Source organism: Amborella trichopoda, chromosome 13 (assembly GCF_054954075.1).
Source record: "Amborella trichopoda isolate Santa Cruz 75 chromosome 13, AtrichopodaSantaCruz75HAP2 v2.0, whole genome shotgun sequence".
Taxonomy (NCBI): Eukaryota; Viridiplantae; Streptophyta; class Magnoliopsida; order Amborellales; family Amborellaceae; genus Amborella; species Amborella trichopoda.
In genome coordinates this window covers 47,981,300-47,999,928 of record NC_142348.1, presented here as the reverse complement: position 1 = coordinate 47,999,928, position 18,629 = coordinate 47,981,300, and the positions used below count along the sequence as shown (strand labels likewise).

The window sequence follows — 18,629 nt, the reverse complement described above, 5'->3', positions numbered from 1 at the left end:
ACAAAAATTAGTATAATTATATTGAAAGTCGTATTGTTTATTTATCTTAATAACTTGTTAAACTTATGTCAGTCTAATCATATAAATATGATCACATTAAAATTTATAGGGAATTTTATTTTGTTTTTTATCATATGATATGGAAGCATTTTTTAATAATTTTTAATCATGTTTATTATTATATTATAATTAACAATTATACATTGATAACCAAATCTTGTATTTTATTTATTAATTTATTTATATTATAAATTTTTTAATATATTATTTTTTCTTACAATTGTAAATAATATTTTTTAAATTAGATGATATTATAAGATATTTTTTATTTTTTATTTATTTAATAAAATAATTATAAAATATAAAGTTATAAACCAACAACTTCAATTTCAATATATACTATTATACTTAGTTAGGTTGTAATAATTTTGGATGAGTAAAACAAAATAATAAATGTTTGATATTTGGATGTGATACTAATTTCACTTTATGTGAATAGTAAAATGATGAGAAAATTATAAAATACAAACCAATTCAATACAAACCAGTAAAATGATGATAAATTACAAACCAATAGGGAAAAAAGGGAAAAGCATATACAAAATGGCTAAACGAGAAATAAATGCAAGAATAAGAAAAGAGAAGTTAAATCATGAAATAAAGAAAGGAAAGAAGAAAGCCATAACTATAAAAGTAAATGCTAGAGAAATCAACAAAAGGAGAAAGAAATAACATTTAGGTCGGGCCTCCAAGCTCGACCCCTAGAGTAGGTTGCGATTCGGATCGTATGATTGTATAGTTAATCCCGAACTTTCTCTGTTCTTAATAGGCAAATAGAAAGAGAAAGAAGAGGGATCGGAATATCAGATTATCCGGACTGCCTCCGGCTTATAACGTAGTGTGAAGGAGTTTGTAATTGTAGTTTTGTATTGAAGGGTTTGGATGGAATGAAGATTGCTCAAGTGGGCTCACCTTGGGGCTTCTCTCTTAAGCTCAAGTTCAAGCTTAAGATCAAGAGGTTTTTAGTTATAATCTAGGCTCAAGATTAAGGGAACTCAAACCTTAAGCCTAAGGTAAAAAGGTTATTTATAGGCAAAATGGACCTATGACAGCCTATAGGTGGGTTTTGTGTAATTTTTTGGTCATCAGAACTCTGACGACACTTGGATTGGCGCTAGTTGGAATGGCGTCATGTCATTAATGCTGCAATAATGACGTTCAACAAATATTAATTACTCATTAATTCGGCTTTCATACGACCTGTCAGAATCTGCTGCCATTGGCAATGGTGCCAACGGAATTCTGACCGCCTTCAAATTCTGTTGTGGACATGTGTAGCATTCTGGTGACTCTGATCTGGTTCAGATGGACCAATCACAGCTTCAAGCTATTCCAACTGGAGCCAGCGACATTTGTACTACCGCCATATACTAGCTGGCACACTGTTTTGGTTGAACCTTCGTCTAATCATCAACTAATGAAATTTTGAAAACCTTGAGCCGTACTGACACCTGACATGTCATACGGGCCTGCCATGTCACCGCGTGCAGACTGACATGTTAGCCCGTCATCTCAGTCATGTCAGCCAGACTGTTTTCCCTCCTGGTGGAGGTCTCGAGACCTGGCGCTATTTGAAATGGTGCTGGCAGCATTGGCACTGCCACCAGGCTTCTAATCATTGTAGCACGAAAAGGGAGTACTGAGGCTTGGCGCTATTTGGACTGGCACTGGTGTCAATGGGAATGGTGCAAGGCTTCTGGTCTGTAGGGTTGCCCGTGTGATGACTAGGATGCCTTCGGTATCCCGCCGTTGGACTTTTGGTAGGGATTTGGTCTCTGTTTAGTTATCAGAGCCTTTCCTTTCTAAAATGCATCATGGTCAGGTCGTTCTGAGTCTATCTCACCTCGTTCGCCTCTTGACGTCTTTGATCCCACTTGGAATAATAAGGGATTGGTGGAGGCTAGGTTTACAGAAAGGGGTTCCAGCAGGGTGAATGGTTTAAAATATCCACGTAGTCTGCTTGGGATATTTCAACTTATTTATAAGTTCTCTAGTCAAGATCGGGGTGCCTACAAATATATTAAGAAAAGTAGAAATAGTGATCCAAAAAATTTATTGTTGAAGCCATTGCATTATATTTATTTATTAACAATTTATATGAAAATTATTGGAAGGCAATTGCAAACTAAAAGAAATACTTAGAAACTCACCTCTAGTTGCCGGCATAACTTAGAGCACTGGATAAATTAAAGCATTACCTTGCGTACCTAAAGAAAACTTAGTGATTTAGTACGTTATCGTTTGGTCTTATTAGGAAAAGCATTGGATAGCGCATTACCTTGCCTACCTAAAGAAAACTTGAGTGATTTAATACGTTACTGTTATGGTCCTATTAGGAACAACATTAGGTTGTTATGGTTTGGCATGAGAGAGAGGGAGAGAGAGATACACATCAGGATCAGACCAATCATTGATCCGGTGTAGGATATGGTCAAGTGCAACGGGTTTGACTGGATTATAAAAATACTAAAAAAAACGTCAATAGTGGTTCAATAGTGTGCAATATATTAAAAAAAAAGGCAGACTGGTGGACACCACTGTTCGTACAGGCCAAAAGGCCCAAAAGGCATCAAGCACTTTTTTAAGCTATTTTTTTTCTAAAATTTAATGCTTTCGACCAGACTAGCCAAAAGACCTAAAAATAAAAAGATAACATGAGAAGGCATGCATGTGTGTGAGAGAGAATAGAAATGAAAGCATTATGGAAAGATGAACCTCTTTTTAACGCCACGAGAGTGGGGGTGATTGTTCTAATAATGGTAATAAATATCTATGAGAATAAGAAAAGGAGAGATAATATAAGAGAATTGGAAAGTCACCACCATAAGAAGACCAACGTAAGAAGAGAGAATGAACCCCTTAAAAACACCACCTAGTCTTAGGGAAAATATAGCCGTACACTCTAATTTGTTTTACTATTTTTTCACAAGAGACCGAGGGTTTTAAAAATTTTCATGCCGCCTAAGGAGTCCAAATAATATATCTTGTAACCCTTGGAACCTATTCAACCTTTTTTACGGCACATTTTTAGCTCAAAAAAAATTTAAAATGGCACATCTATCTATTTCTTTTCCTTATCTCCAAACATGTCTCTATAACGTCTTTGCCTCTTGTAAACATCTCTCCTAAATAGTTGGGTTGTACATGCAATTGCAAAATATTGCCCATAAAACTTTATCTCATAACATCAAAGATTGGAAGATGATAATATAATATATTTAGGAGAGAGGGGTTTAAGAGAGAGCAGTTTAGATGGAAGTGAAAGAAATAAAAAATGTGTCATTTGAAATTTTGTTGGATAAAAAATGTGCGGTCAAAAGGGATTATTATGGTACAAGGAGTTAAAAGATATATTATTTTGAATATCCATGCAACCATAAACTTTTATGGTACCCAAAATGGGGAGTACAAAGATATTTTTTCTATTATTTAATTTAGAGGAAATGAAGGAGGGAGAAAAAATGAGAGTGCGAGCATGTGAAAGAGCGCTGGAGAGAGAACAAAATTGAGAGAATTATGAAAAGATGAGCCCATTTTTTATTTTTTATTTCCATAAATAGTGATAAACATAGTTACCAAAAGTTTTGTTAGCAAGCCTCCATTTAAAACACAATTTTTTTCAAAAAATCACGTTTTTGTAATGGAAACTATGTAAATCGGACAGGCTAAAACAAGTCCAATACTGGCTTTGTTTTTCACCAAATTTGGTTTTTACTCTGGCAAAACTGACCAGGGTACAAGTCAACGGTTTGATCAGTCAGACCACAAGTCTGGAATTTACATAGTTTAAGGGTGCGGTTTGTATGGAGGCTTAAAATTCTTAAACTATGGAAACAAACACATACTTGTCTGAATGGAAACAAGTAATGGATGTATAGCTTAAAATTTTGAATGTCTATTCTATAAGGGTGCGGTTTGTATAGAGTCTAGGCTCTAAATAATCAACTTAAAGGCTACCTTCAAATAGAATCAAGAAAAGTGGCTTCAATACTGGAAATCTTTGTGATAGCCTTAAAATATATTTTAATTTTAATTTATAAAGTTTAAAGCTTCAAAAATAGTGTAGATCGACATTTATAAAAACATAAAAATCTTGAAATTTTACGGTCTAATAATGCATTACAAAATATACTATTTCCAAAACCTGAAATCCATTTGCTTCTCATGTGCTTGCATCTTGAGGTCGAGATGATCATTTTGAGGATATTTGAGCATCAAAATAACGTTATCTAGTAAAATTTTTGAGGTAGGCTCTAATTTGATTATTTCGAGCCTCGGCTCTATATAAACTTTTCCCATTCTATAAACATAGGAAAAAACTCAATAAATATTATAGAAATTACAAAATATAAATTGACCAAAATATCCCATAATATTACAGGGGTATTTTGATCTATTTATTTTTGTAAAATAAGTTTTTCAATATTTTTATTATTAGGGATTGATGAGAAGAGTGAATTCTCCAAATTTTAAATGATTTGAATTTGTAAAAAAAATATTAAATTTAAATAACAATGACAATCATGAGTGTTGGGTTTACACTATTCTATCAACTAGTGGGCTGACCGGATCTTTTTTTCAAAAAAATATTATTTTTTACCAGTTGAGAGAGAAAGATTATGGATAAATAAAGAGGATATGGATAAAATTGTGAAGGGACAAACAAATAAGAAGGGAAAAAATGATCTCTTAAGGATAAAGGTCAAAATAATAAAAAGGGGCATCGTCTTCCTCAATATATAAAATCGATATGTAATTGATGGACAGTTAGATTTATGAATAAGGAAACTCACACGATGAGTTATTTCTTAAAATTGTATTTAGGGCTGACAATTTATCCGATTTGATTCAAAACCCAAATTGCGGATCCAATTCGGAATAGTAATTCGGATCGGTTTCAATTTGAAATAAAAATTCGGATCCTATATGATTTGGAATAGTAATTTGGACGGGATTCGATTCGGAATAGTAATTCGAATCTAAAATATCGGATCCAGATTTGGACCCAACAGGTTGGATCTAGATCCAAATCTTGGATTTGAATAGTAATTCGGATCGAATTCGGGTACAATGGATCCAATCTAGATCGGGCCTGGTTATTGAAATACTATGTGTTATTTTGTATAGGGTGCGGTTTGTATAGAGCCTATGCTCTAAATAATCAAATTAGAGCCTATCTTCAAATAGTGTCGATAAATGTGGTTTCAATATTAGATATCTTTGTGATAGCCTTAAAAAATATATTTTCATCTTTATTTATAAAGTTTAACTCTTCAAAAATCATGAAAATTGACAGTCAGAAAATGCGTCACAAAATACCATATTTCCAAAACTTAAAATCTAGTTTTTTCTTATGTACATGCATCTTGATGTCGAGATGATCAATTTGACGATATATAGGCATCAAAACAACCTCTTCTAGTAAAATTTGTGAGATAGGCTTTAATTTGATTGCTCAGAGCCTCAACTCTATATCAACTTTTCTCTTTCGTATAAATACCTAAATATTTACTACATAGCATTCTTAAATATATATTCTACAGAATTTTTTTCTATATATTATTTTATAGATATAAAATAATATTTAATATAATTTTTCTGGATATGATCCCATGTATACTTTTTGGATCCGAATTTGGATCTGATTGGGTCTGTGTACAGATCTAGATCCCATGTATACTTTTTGGATTCAAATCTGGATCCCAGTTGATCCAGACCCAATCCGACCAATTTTCAGCCCTAATTAAATTAGGAAAAAGTTTATATAAGGTTGCAACCTTAAAATGTAGAACTACGGATGCACCTCAAAAATCCATCGGAAAAGGTTATTTTAATGTTGAAAAACCCTGTGATTGATCATCTTGATATCTAGATAGAAACCTAAATCGTTGCTGGGGGGAAATAAATGGATTCGAGATCTTAATAATATATTATTTAATATTTTTCAGTCTTGTTGCCATAATCCACTGAGATTCAGCTCTATGTTACCACGATTTGTTAAAATGTTAAAAAAAAAAAAAAAAAAACATTATTGTAGTTTATGCTTGTTTAGTTAAGTTTTATGCCGACCATAACATTTTTATGCTTGTTTTGAACTGCAAGATCATGGATCTAAAGCAAAAAAGCATATAGACTTGGGATGTGTTCTTTACCTTCGAGAAATTTTATTATGGATCTTGTGTCTAGTCAATGACACATCTCCAACCGCCCGATTTCATATTTAGCGACCTTGTGCATAGTCACGTGGGTTCACACTTTTTAACGATGGCAGACACGCAATAACTGCAATTGAATACATAAAAGTATAATGACCATTTGTGTGTGATCCGACATAAAAAAGGAGTAGTGGATTTAAAAGAGGAATTTATGACGAGATAACGGCTTAAAGAAATTTTCAAAGAGAAATTGAAATAAATAAAATATAGTTCAAACCATAATTATCAAGACCGAACCATACTGGTAGTCCGACCAATAGAGCCCTATTTCCTTGACCATAGAAGATTAGAAACATTCAACAGGAAATTGGACTTGTCTCTAAAGTAAACAATAGAAGGAGACTGAGAAAAATATCAACTTGGGGACCCAAGTCCTATTGTATAATGAGTTTGGAGTGGCGAAGATTTAGTTGAGAACTCAAAAGGTGTACAAGGAAACTATTTACTTTCGATATATCACTTTTATCCCTCGAATCTCAAATAAGGTGATGGAAAGAGTGCTATCGACTAGACTCGAAGCTAAAAAAAGGTTTCTGGCTCTCAAGCTATCCAATTTCTTTTAGTGAGTGAAAGTGATAAGTCATAAGGGATTTGGGCCTTATCTTTTTGGTGAGAATGGACTCAAAGAACTCATCATTGAACTTAACAATACTATTAAACTTAAGGTGCAGTTAACACGCAGATGCATCCGTAGCTGTAGAGGTAAGGTGCACTTTCAAATTTTATCATGGTATATAATTTTGATGTAAAATGTTCTTAGGATTATCTCAAAATCTATTTTTGTATCTAATTATAAAATTTTAAATTTAAAAAATGATTAAAATCAAGTACATTTATAAACATATGAAAATCTTAAAATGGACGGTGCAGATAATATGTTGTAAAATGCACTATTTTTGAGACTTAAAATCTTTTTATTTTTCATGGTCATACATCTCGATGTCGAGATGATCAATCAAAGGCCCTTTCAACATTAAAACTACAATTTCCAATGGATTTTTGAGGGGTATCCGTAGTTCTACAATATAAGGTTACAACCTTATATAAACTTTTTCCTTAAACTTATCAAAAGAACTTTTAAGAGATTGTATACTATCTATCAATGTTAAAAAGGAGGGTATGGTTTCTATAAGGTTGCAACTATAAACAATTCAATTTAGACACACCTCCAATTTGTATCATAAAATGTAATTTTGGTGAAAAAAATTATTAAGATTATCTCAAAATCTATTTTTATATCTAATTATAAAACTTTAAACTCAACAAATGGTTAAAATCAAGTAGATCTATAAACATATGAAAATCTTGAAAACGGACCGTCTAGATAATGTATTGCAAGATGCACTATTTTTGGGACTTAAAATCTCTTTTGTTTTCATATTCATACATCTCAATGTCGAGATGATTAATTAGAGGGTTTTTTTAACATTAAACAACCTTTTTAGATTGATTTTCAAGGTGCGTATGTAATTCTACATTTTAAGGTTGCAACCTTGTATAAACTTCTTCCATGTTAAAAAGGAAAAATTACATACATATCCGTTATACTTTGTGTTATTACATATATACCAAATATTTTATGTTATTACATGTATGTTCATTTAAAAAATACGACTTTATCTTTTTTCGGATGTTGATTAACCGAATTTGAAAGTTTTTTAGATGTTCAATATTCGAAAATATCACATTTTCGGATATTCAACATCCGAAAATGTGATTGCATAATGTTTTTGGAATTTTGCAGTCACATTTTCGGATGTTGACCATCCGAAAATATAACATTTTCTGATGTGGAACATCTAAAAATGGTTTCGGATGTTGGATATCCAAAAATATCATATTTTCGGATGTTCATCATCTGAAAATAACTGTAAATTTCTAGAGACCTCTAATATTTCGACGTATTTTCAAATGTTGAACATCCGAAAAACCCTCCAATTCGATTGTTCAATATCTGAAAAAGAATAAAGTAATCTTTTTTTAAAAAAAATATTTTAAAAAGTAAAAAACGATTCATGTAAAGTATAATAGGTATTTATATAATTTTTATAAAAAATAAATTGTAAATAGAATTCATTTGCCACACGCTGCGCTAGATTCCTTTTAAAAATAGCCCCACATGTTATCTATAAGATAAGGTTACGTGTCTATATTCTATTAGCGTACAAACATTAATGATTAGGACAGCGCGGATAATGGCTGAACTTTACCCAGCACACACTTTTGGCTGCTAGCCGCTCCAGTGTCATTGTTTCTTGAGAGGCTCAACTATTGCTTCAGAATGGACCCACTTCTCCATTATTTGTATTTCTCGACAAAAAAAAGTGACAGTTTACAAGATATGTAATGTGATAGCGAACTCTCGCACAAAAGATTTCATGCAAGAGGAAATGGGCATGTCAATCGGTGGGCTCCATTATTGTCATCCACCCCCCATACAATCCCTGACCGCATTCGACCATTATTGTCATCCACCCCCGATACAATCCATGTCCTGATTCGATTTGGTCTCTGCTTTCGATGTGTATATCAAATGAAGGCCAAGCAATGGAATCCCAATCGATCGCTGGACGGAGAGAGTGGTCTCTTATTTTTTTTTGTTAAAGTATTAGAAAATATTTTTTTAAAAATATTAGAAAATAGTTTTTAAAAATATTAGAAAACATTTTTTTAAAATATTTGAAAACATTTTTTTAAAATATTTGAAAACATTTTTTTTAAAATATTAAAAAATATCTTTTAAAAATATTACAAAATATTTTTAGAAAATATTTTTTGTTAAAATATTAGAAAACATTGAGTGGTCTCTTATTTTTTGGTATGGTTTCTATATGGTTGCAACTTTAAACAATCCAATTAAGGTGCATCCCTAAAATTTATCACAACATGTAATTTTGGTGTAACAATTATTAGGATTATCTGAAAATCTATTTTCATATCTAATTATAAAATTTTAAACTCCAAAAATAGTTAAAATCAAGTAGATTTATGAACATATGAAAATATTGAAAATAAATGGTCTAGATAATGTGTTGCAAGATGCACTATTTCCAGGACTCAAAATCTTTTTTTTTTTTGGTCATATTCATACATCTCTATACCGAGATGATCAACTAGAGGGTTTTTCAATGTTAAAGCAACCTTCTCAAATGGATTTTTGAGGTGCATCTGTATTTTAAGGTTGCAATCTTATATAAACTTTTTCCCTTATTTTTATTGTAATTTAACAATAGGCCCTTCTTAGAATTTTATTTCAGGCAACAAATAAATCTTTGGAAAAAATTATTATCAAATCCCCTCACTCCTCTATCCCTTTTCCTTTTCACCTTATCTTTCTATTAGAATTGCCATCACTAATTTCTTTATAGGAAAGAGTAAAGGGATTGTATATAATGAGACCATTTACTCACAATTTCTTATAACCATCTGATGTGAAATATGATAATTTGAATGTGATACAAACTTCAAGAAAAAATCTTTTAAAGTTTGAGCTTAGTCAATAGAATAAATGTAACAATTCAATTTTATATCCAATAGTCAATATTACTTATGACCCACCCATACCCCTTGGGTGAGAATTGCCACAACGAAAGATAGAGAGGAGAGAGAAGGTCCACATGAGAGACTGGTGAAGCGTTAGCTGAGAAGTATAAAAGAGGGAGGAGAAGAAAAAATACTTATTCCTTATAATGAAATTATTAAGGGTGCGGTTTGTAATTTGGTTCAAATAGGTACACAGACATAAAACTGAAAAAGCTGAGGGTTGAACCTCAAATGTCATTTTATGTACAAGAACAATACTAAAATTTAGCCAAAGATAAGGCTTGGAGAAATGACCCAAAAAAAGAGACTTTTGTTCAAATGGGTCTACTGCCTGTGAAACTGAAACAGTTTTCAGCTAAGGGTTGAACCTCTCTACCCCCCCCCCCTCCCCTGCCTTTCAAAATATTGGATCTGCATGCAAAAATTAGCCAAATTTGTAGTGTTTTGGTTTGGATACAATATTCGGGAAGCATTGCCGATATTGTTTCTTATAATAAATAAAAGAACTCGAAAAAAGCATTTCATTGCTAGTGTAGGTACAACACAACACACTCCAATCCTAAGAGTGATCCATCTTAGTATTGTTCTTGTACATGAAAGCTTAATTTTGGGGTAAGCTAAATATTTTTGGAAGAATTTAAATCCTTCTTACAGAGTGAGTGTGGTGGCGCATGTGCTTCCCCATGAGATCCAAAACTCTTCTTGCACATGCATGCTTAAGTTTACAATTTCAGAGAAAGAGAGAGCCCTTTTGGTTGATGAATACTGAAAATTGCTCATACTAATATTTAACCACTTTCCATGTTGCAGATTGATTACATTATAGGCAAGAACCCGCGAAAGATGAGCTATACTGTGGGTTTCGGAAACGACAACCCAAAACATGTGCGCCATAGAGCAGCTTCAATCCCTAAGAACAAGAACAAGTACTCTTGCAAGGGTGGGGCGAAATGGGGAGGGACACGCCCAAGCCTAACCCAAACACACTTGTGGGGGCAATGGTGGCAGGACCCAACAAGCACGATGGTTTCAAAGAAGTAAGAGGAAACTACAATTACACCGAGCCCATTCTCGCTGGTAATACTGCCTTGGTGGTTGCTTTGTTTGCTCTCTCCGGTGAGTCACATTCCATCGACAAGAATACAATCTTCTTTGCGGTGCCACCGATGTTCCCTACTCCCTCGCCACCTCCGGCTCCTTGGAAACCTTGCGACAGAGACAGAGAGAGAGATATAGAGGGAGAGAGCCACCACAATCCTTTTTAGGATGGTGGTGTTTATTTGTTCTTAAGCTAGAAAGAGAGGGGGACTAGAAAATGAGGAGAGGTTACATGGGGTCTCTGATGTTGGGGGTTTGCTTGTTCTTAATCTTTATTGCGTTCATAGTTTGTAGGTACAATATTCTTGATTTTTTCTCACTCTTTATGAGCTCAATGTGACATATAGAGTTATATTGTGTCTTTGCAACTAGTTTTTGACTCCCCAAAGAGGGATGCTAATGATAAAAGCATTATGAAATTTGTGCTCCTCCTTTTGTGTATCTGGTTTCAATATTTGCGAACTCTTTTTAAGTCATGGGACTCTCATTTGAGCAAGATTTCTATAAAGGTCCAAAAAAGATGCATAAACTAGAAGATATTAGACTTGATTTGATTTGTATGCCATTCCAAAGCAGAGCATTTGGAGTCTTTCATCACCTTGATTTTTATAAGATACTTGTGATCTTGTGCAGTTTTGGCCACTTCAAAAACTACCCAAAACATATTTTGTGGTTGTTTTACTATTGCCAGCAGTGACTGCTTGAGATGCACAAGTGCGCTATACATTGGGTAGAAAATCTACTTGTTAGTATTTGTTTGATCTAAAATTTTAGGATCCGATACGGAATCACTAGAATGTTCTTTGCAAAAATAACTGGACATTATAAGCACTTAGATTTCACTGTCCAAATACGTTCTCAGCAATGAAAACTGGACATTATAAGCACTTAGATTTCACTGTCCAAATACGGGTTGAATTCCATTCGATCTTGGGACATTATATTTTTAGGCACTTAACAAAATGCTTGTGAATTCTTTTTTTTTTTTTTTTTTTTTCTGATGAGGATGGTAGTCTTGATCAAAAGGAGGATCCAAGCATCCCACCTTTGAGGGATATGTGGATGATCTCAATGAAATGAGCATGGAAATTTGCTGAAAAATGCATCAAAAACTCCTTGCTCATTTTAGCTAGAGAAATTCATGTAGCTTGGGCTTATAGTTTAGCATCCAAGAGCAGGAAAAAGTATATATAAGGTGCCAACTTTATATTGTAGAAGTAAGGCGCGCTTGAAAAATCTATCTGAAAGGATGTTCAGATATCAAAACCCTATAGTTAATCATCTTGGCCTTGAGAATGTACATTTAACAAATTGAAAGACTCACAATTAGCGAGACAGGCTCTAGTGATAATATATAGCATTTGATAACAATTTAAAATACATTCTACTCATCTACAAACCTTTCAAGAAATAGGTTGACAAATTATTGCCATAGTGATAATACATTGCATTTGATAACTTTAATATTACATACAATTCATCAACTACCTACCAAATTGGGTAGTCCATTCAATAACAAAATTGTTCATATAAAGTTTAGTAGTCCTGCCCATTATCAAATAATGGTTCGTTCCTTGTATCCAATCACCTTACATATCACCTAACAACCCAAAAAGAAGTGAAATGAGTACAATGGTATACAACCTATATCTTTGTTTTGAGCGAATGACATAAAACCTACATCAATAATGCCAATAGTTTAACAACAAAATTTTCAAAAAAAAGAAGAAGAAAAGCAACATAGCCCCTCCTTTGGAGTTGTTCCATATGAATTTGTCCTCTCTGCCTGAGACATAAAACACATTTTGATGAGTGACAATAGTGTTCCAAATGAAATTACAAATATGAACTTACACGCATATACAAATGTTTCAAAATGAACTTGCACACATGACTTTTAAACAATTTCTTCTTACCATCAACTCACATTTGCTGCTTTCTTAAGGGTCCGAAGCTTATGATGTGTTTTGTCCATAGCGCTGTAAGAGGAAGATAAAATTGTAACAAATAGATATTACATACTTGTGATATAAACTCAATGCAACAGGGGCGAAAAAACCCAATGGCCAAAAACAAAACTACAACAAAAAAGTAAAAAGGGAAAGAAAATGGGAGAAAAAGACAATTGAAAAAATAAATAAATGTTTGCAATAGATGTATTCTAATTTCCAAGAGTAAGTGATTCATTATATGGTACATCAGATGCCACATGAAGATATTGAACAGAAATAAGAAACTCAATTTATTTCAATTTTAATAATACCAATCATGCATTCAGCAGGCCACAAGTAACATTTTAACTTGTAATTTTATAGCGTGCACTAGCAGCATGCATTCATCATGCCGCAAGTGACATTTTCCGCAATTGTAGTTCGATACAAATTTAAACATCAACCATCTTGGCCTAAAAAAGGATTACTGATGGTAATTAAAAATATTATACAAGTATCCTGATACTCATTCCCCTTCAATGGAATCCATTTTTGTTTCCATTGTTACTATGAAAGAATTGGTAAGCCATTAAACAGTCTTGTCCTTTGTTCCCAAACAAGCACATTTCTTACAAAATTCAACCAATATTTTATGCCACATTCATATAATATTCATTTAGGAAATAAGGTAGCTATGGACGGGGAAGAGTATATACAAATAGAGATAATCTAAACTTTTATTAATTTTATAGTTTATTTTTCAAAAAAAGATACTTTTGTGGGGCAATTTTGTAAATATTACTATACGACAAAAAGTACTTTTTTCATCTCCATAAAAGGTAAAATTGAAATTTTAACTAAAAGACAAAGGTACTCTACAAATAAAGTTCCAAGACACCAACTTCCAAAATGTCAATGCATTTTTGTAAAAATTTTGAATTTGCCCTTACTTAACCTATTTAAATAATCTTTTTATAAAAAAATAATCATTGTTTTGGTAAATATACCCATCACAACCCTTTCTAACATGAACCTTTGTATTTTGAGGGGTTGTTATCTCTAGACAAACTCTATATATAAATATATACATTATTTTTTATTTTTATTTCTTATCTTATTTGGGGGAGGGCCCAAAAATAATTTCCAAGCCAAGCGGCCGTTTCCAGGCGGGCCAAAATTTCGGTCATTTTGTCCGCTCCAACCCAACGTGTTAATGAAAAAAAGAGCACGAGGGTCTATAAAGAGGTGAGCAAGAACACGAGGGTCTATAAATAGGTGAGCGGGGTTCGCCATGAATCAAGATTCCAAGCATCATAGAGTGAATAGAGTTAGAGAATGGCTCCCTCTGTTGCTGCAGCTCTAATTCAACCCGTAGAGGCTCGTCCGTCCATAGGTAAAATCAAATACTTAGAAAATGTCCCACTAATCGATCTAGCTCCACTTCAAATGCCCCAAAATTCCTCCAAGGAGGAGGCCATCGCTAGTATAGCTAAACAAGTGCACAATGCCATGAAAGAGTGGGGCTTCTTTGTAGTAGTTAACCATTGTCTGTCGCCTGATCTCTGGTCTAATCTGAAGAAGGCTATGGCTGGTTTCTCAGCTTTGCCATATGAGGAGAAGAAGAAGGTGGCTAGAGATCTAAGGAACCCTTGGGGTTACAATGACAAGGACCACACCAAGAATGTCCAAGATTGGGTTGAAGTTTTCGATTATATGTCAACGGAGGAGCTCGAGATACCGCAGAACATGGAGCCCGACTGTAAGGAGACCAAAATTATGGGGAACTTGTGGCCAGAAAAGCCGGACGATTTCAAGTAATGTACTCTCACACACACACATCCATATGCTCATCTTTTCTATCTCTCTGTTTAATGTTAGTGAGCACATCTTCTCTCACTCTCTCTAGGATTTTCGACTACATCTTCTCTCTCCCTCTAGGTTGTTCATGCCTTCTTTTAAGCTAGAACATCTTAAAAGTGTGCTTGCCTATTATGTATGCTGGAGCACCAAATTTGATTTTTTTAATACACTCAAATAAGATCCTCTTTGGGGATTTTTTTTGAAAAAAAAAAAAAAAACGAAAAGAAAAAAAATAAAAGATGAGAAATCTCTCACTAAACCCTATGACTTCTCCCTCTCCCAAAGGAAAATATGCCAGGACTTCTCCCAAGAGAGCGTCAAGTTGATGTATCAATTGATGGAGCTCATTTCTCTGAGCTTGGGCCTCCCATCTGATCGATTGCATCGCTATTTCGAGGAGAACGTGGCCTATGTTCGCATAAATCACTACTCACCGTGCCCACACCCAGATTTGGCCTTGGGCAAAGGAGCTCACAGAGATGGAAGTGCATTCACCCTTTTAACCACTGATGAGGTTAGTGGATTCGAGGTTTATCGAAGGTCAGACGGTCAGTGGCTAAGGCTTAGGCCCATACCCAACTCTTACATCATTGTTGCCGGTGATGTTCTTCAGGTATGCATTATCAAGTTCGTAGGGCTGGCAATGGACCGAGCAGACCGGCCTGGCCCTATAAAAGTAGGGCTTGGGCTAAGAACTATGGCTCCACGGCTGGCCTAGGGTCAGTAGTGCCTGGCATGGCCCTCTTGCTTTTCTTTTTTTTCTTCTTTTTTTTGGTTTTTTGGCCCGTCCCAGCCCTAAGAGAGACAGGGTTAGGCGGCTTGGGCCAGCCCAATGGGGGCAAGGCCGATCCACAGCCAAAGATGGCCCACTTGGGCTGCTACTGCCCCTTTTTCTCTCTCTAAAACTACGACCCCACCTTTGCTTCTCCTTTTTTTCTCTCTCTAGAATGGGTCAGATCAGGTCTGAATCTACCGGGATCTATTTTCAACTCCAAAAAGTATACATGAGATCTGGAATATTTATAACTTGGTCGAATTTTGATTGGATCCACCAGTACTCGGATCCGATCTGAATACTATTCAGATTCAAATTTTGGACCCGGATCCAATCTGTCAGATCCAAATTTTGGATCTATACATTGATCCAGATCAGATCAAAATTCAAGTTTTGGATTCAAGTTGGTAAAATCTCAGCCCTACGAGAGAGACAAAGTTAAAGAGAATTTTGTGAGGGACTTTAGAGAGAGAAGGAGAGGGGGAGAAAGAGTGGGAGAGGACGAGTTAAGAATAAGGGCGGCAATGTGCTTGGTGGCCGGCCCAGCCCGGCCTGTTCGTAGTTTTCCCTTGATTATTTCTTTTCCCTTTTAGTATCTTTCTTGAAGTGATAATGTTTTTATGACCTGCACAGGTATGGAGCAATGACATTTATGATAGCCTGCTCCATAGAGTGGTCTTGGACTCTCAAGTTGAGAGGTACTCAGCCATCCATGTGGCTGCACCTTCTTACCATTGCGTAGTGAAGCCATTAGAGGAGTTGGTTGATGAAAATAACCCTGCAAATTATGGTGAATACAAATGGGGTGAATTCTTCATGACAAGGAGGATCAGCAATTTCAAGAAGTTGGACAAGCCTGTGATTGAGGTTACTGACTTTAAAAAGTCCAAATAAGCCAGTCTCATTAGCATATCCTAATTAATTAAGAAAATGCTATGATGATGATGATGAAATAAGCCACTTTCATTGTGAGAAATTAGAAGTTTGTAATGCTTTGCTCTATTGCTCTTGGTTCCTTTTTTATGTTTCTACTAGTAAGTTCTATCTCTAATGTTTGTTCGAAAAAGTGATTTTTGATCCACAAACTACTAAGGTGTAGCTCTAACGTTTTTCTCTTTCTCTCTCTCTCTCACGTACACAATGTGCATCTCTCTCTTCTTTATCATATAGGGTTGCCACTGATAAGGGCCAGTAAAGCACAAAAACTCATTTGGCACGGCCTGAAAATTTGACTTTCTCTATAACGTCTCTTTCCTGTATAGAAAAACATATTGGGTGAATGTGGCCATTAAAGGCCTTATGAGTAATTGTAAAATGAAATGATATCGTGGAACATGAACTCAGTGGAAATGTGGTCCCCTGTGGACTATACTAAGTAAACGATGTTTACAGATACCAAACTGTGCTTGACGGTCTAGGTCAGTCGGTTGGGAAAAACCTCTATTACATGGGCCTAAAAAATTAACCGATAAGAGTTTTAATGGGTTATCCCTTAATGAGTAAGCCAAGGGATTGTGTGACCCTTGTGTATGATGGTGGCCTTCAGAGACGGGGCCAAAGCCTCATCCATGTACCATCACACGGCATGCATAATGATATACCGTTTTGGAAAAACAAATTACCTTTCAAGGTAAAACTTATACATGTGCGAGAGATACCTCTATGCGCCATATATCTAGGTGACATTGACACGTCTATAGGGGATAACCTGAAATACAAAGATAGGAATTGCGACCTTTTGACTCATCGATCAAATTTTGGTGACCCACCAATGAGCTTCTGCATGGACTGTGGACCATGGGAAACACTGAGTCGATTGATAAAGAAAGTATAGTCTACAATTGAAGGTGAAATGCCTCAGATTATTTACTCCTAGACCATATAGATCCTTATCACATCTAATGAATTTAATTGTGTTTATTTTATGATGATATAATTTTAGAATTATTATTTAAAATTTTTCTTGATCTCTGGATATTTTATTTATAAAATTTGGATTTATAAAAACGGAGATATTGATTTTAATGTTTTAAATATTCAAATTAATTCTAAAATAATTTATTGATTTTTAAATATTTAAAAATAGCACTCGGGGCCATTGTGGATATGGCCCACCGTGACCTAAATTGGTGGGGGTAACAAAGCCCCCATGGGTGGCATGCTCTAATTTTTGGGGCTTCCTATTTTGATGGGGTGACAAGCCTTATTTTTAGGGGTTTCCTATCTTATATGGGATAAGTGGTTAAAGAAGATTTGAGTGAATCTTTTAAAAAGCTTGATAATGCTTGTGCATATTTTTGAATAAAACACAATATTATGATTAATATTATTTTATTTGATTTATATTGATGGGATAATGGTCAAATGAAAGAGGAGGATAAAGGTTCTTGCACCTTCCATAATGTTGGTGATACTTAAATCTCTTACCCCATAAGTCATCCAAGATCAATGGTTCATATTCAATCTCACAAAAAGATGCAAAAGCCAAGGAAAACTTTAAAAAACCATAACATTGTTTAAAGCTTATAAAAATGGATTGTCTCTACCTAACATCTCTACACCTTATCGTTTTATCTCTTTCATCTTTAAAATCTCTCCCATATTGTGGTGAAAAAGCTGTTATCTCTCTCCCACATTGTGAAAAAGCCTAAGGGTTTAAGCTATGTAGTTCATCTCTCTCCCATTTCTCAACTATGGATTTATGGCTAAGCATCTTAGGGTATAGCAAAAAGAGAATCCATTTCTCTCAAACTAGGTTGCTAAAGGAATTCACCAAGAGTTGGAGTTTGTAATCAAATGGGTTCATGTTCTATTGGTGTGACTTGGCCTAAACTTGTTTTCCATGTTGAGATTGAAGGTTGATCATTGATCCCGTGCCATTGGATGGTGGTGACTCGGTGTGGGTTGTAATAAGCCCGGTTGAGGAAATCTCCAGCACTATTTTTTTGTTTCTTGCTTTAGTTAATTACATTATTTTTATATTCCCAAACATAAGAATTGTGGATATTTTCTTTGGTTAAAAGAAAATTGGTATAGTGGTATCAAGGTTTTTAAGATGTTGGATTTGTTAGTTTTATTTTATTTGAAGCAAGTGTTAGTGTAATAAGACTACTTGTAAATGATCTTTGCCAAAAGAAAAAGAAAAAG

At 34.4% G+C, this 18,629-nt stretch overlaps 1 protein-coding gene and 1 long non-coding RNA gene across 3 annotated transcripts; both read left to right on the top strand.

Moving 5' to 3' along the window:
- The first annotated feature begins 10,026 nt into the window (after positions 1–10,026).
- Positions 10,027–11,335, top strand: LOC148779290 (uncharacterized). Its single transcript, XR_016048336.1, has 2 exons — positions 10,027–10,430; positions 10,629–11,335. It is a non-coding gene; the product is annotated as an uncharacterized LOC148779290 (long non-coding RNA).
- A 2,810-nt stretch (positions 11,336–14,145) lies between these two features.
- Positions 14,146–16,567, top strand: LOC18446763 (protein LATERAL BRANCHING OXIDOREDUCTASE 1). 2 transcript variants are annotated; one of them, XM_011629684.3, is made up of 3 exons: positions 14,146–14,661; positions 14,993–15,320; positions 16,116–16,567. In XM_011629684.3, the coding sequence occupies exons 1-3, from the start codon at positions 14,183–14,185 to the stop codon at positions 16,374–16,376; spliced, it is 1,068 nt and encodes a 355-aa protein (XP_011627986.2). In that variant the 5' UTR covers positions 14,146–14,182; the 3' UTR covers positions 16,377–16,567. The 2 variants fall into 2 exon arrangements, with proteins under 2 accessions (XP_011627986.2, XP_088712852.1); XM_088856726.1 differs by having other exon boundaries at positions 14,993–15,426.
- The last annotated feature ends 2,062 nt before the right edge of the window (positions 16,568–18,629 follow it).

Bases quoted from the DNA above. Each gene is read 5' to 3' on its own strand.
- LOC18446763 (XM_011629684.3), top strand. From the start codon at position 14,183: ATGGCTCCCTCTGTTGCTGCAGCTCTAATTCAACCCGTAGAGGCTCGT. The intron at 14,662-14,992 runs GTAATGTACTCT...CCTCTCCCAAAG, and splicing joins GAAAAGCCGGACGATTTCAA to GAAAATATGCCAGGACTTCT. The intron at 15,321-16,115 runs GTATGCATTATC...TGACCTGCACAG, and splicing joins TTGCCGGTGATGTTCTTCAG to GTATGGAGCAATGACATTTA.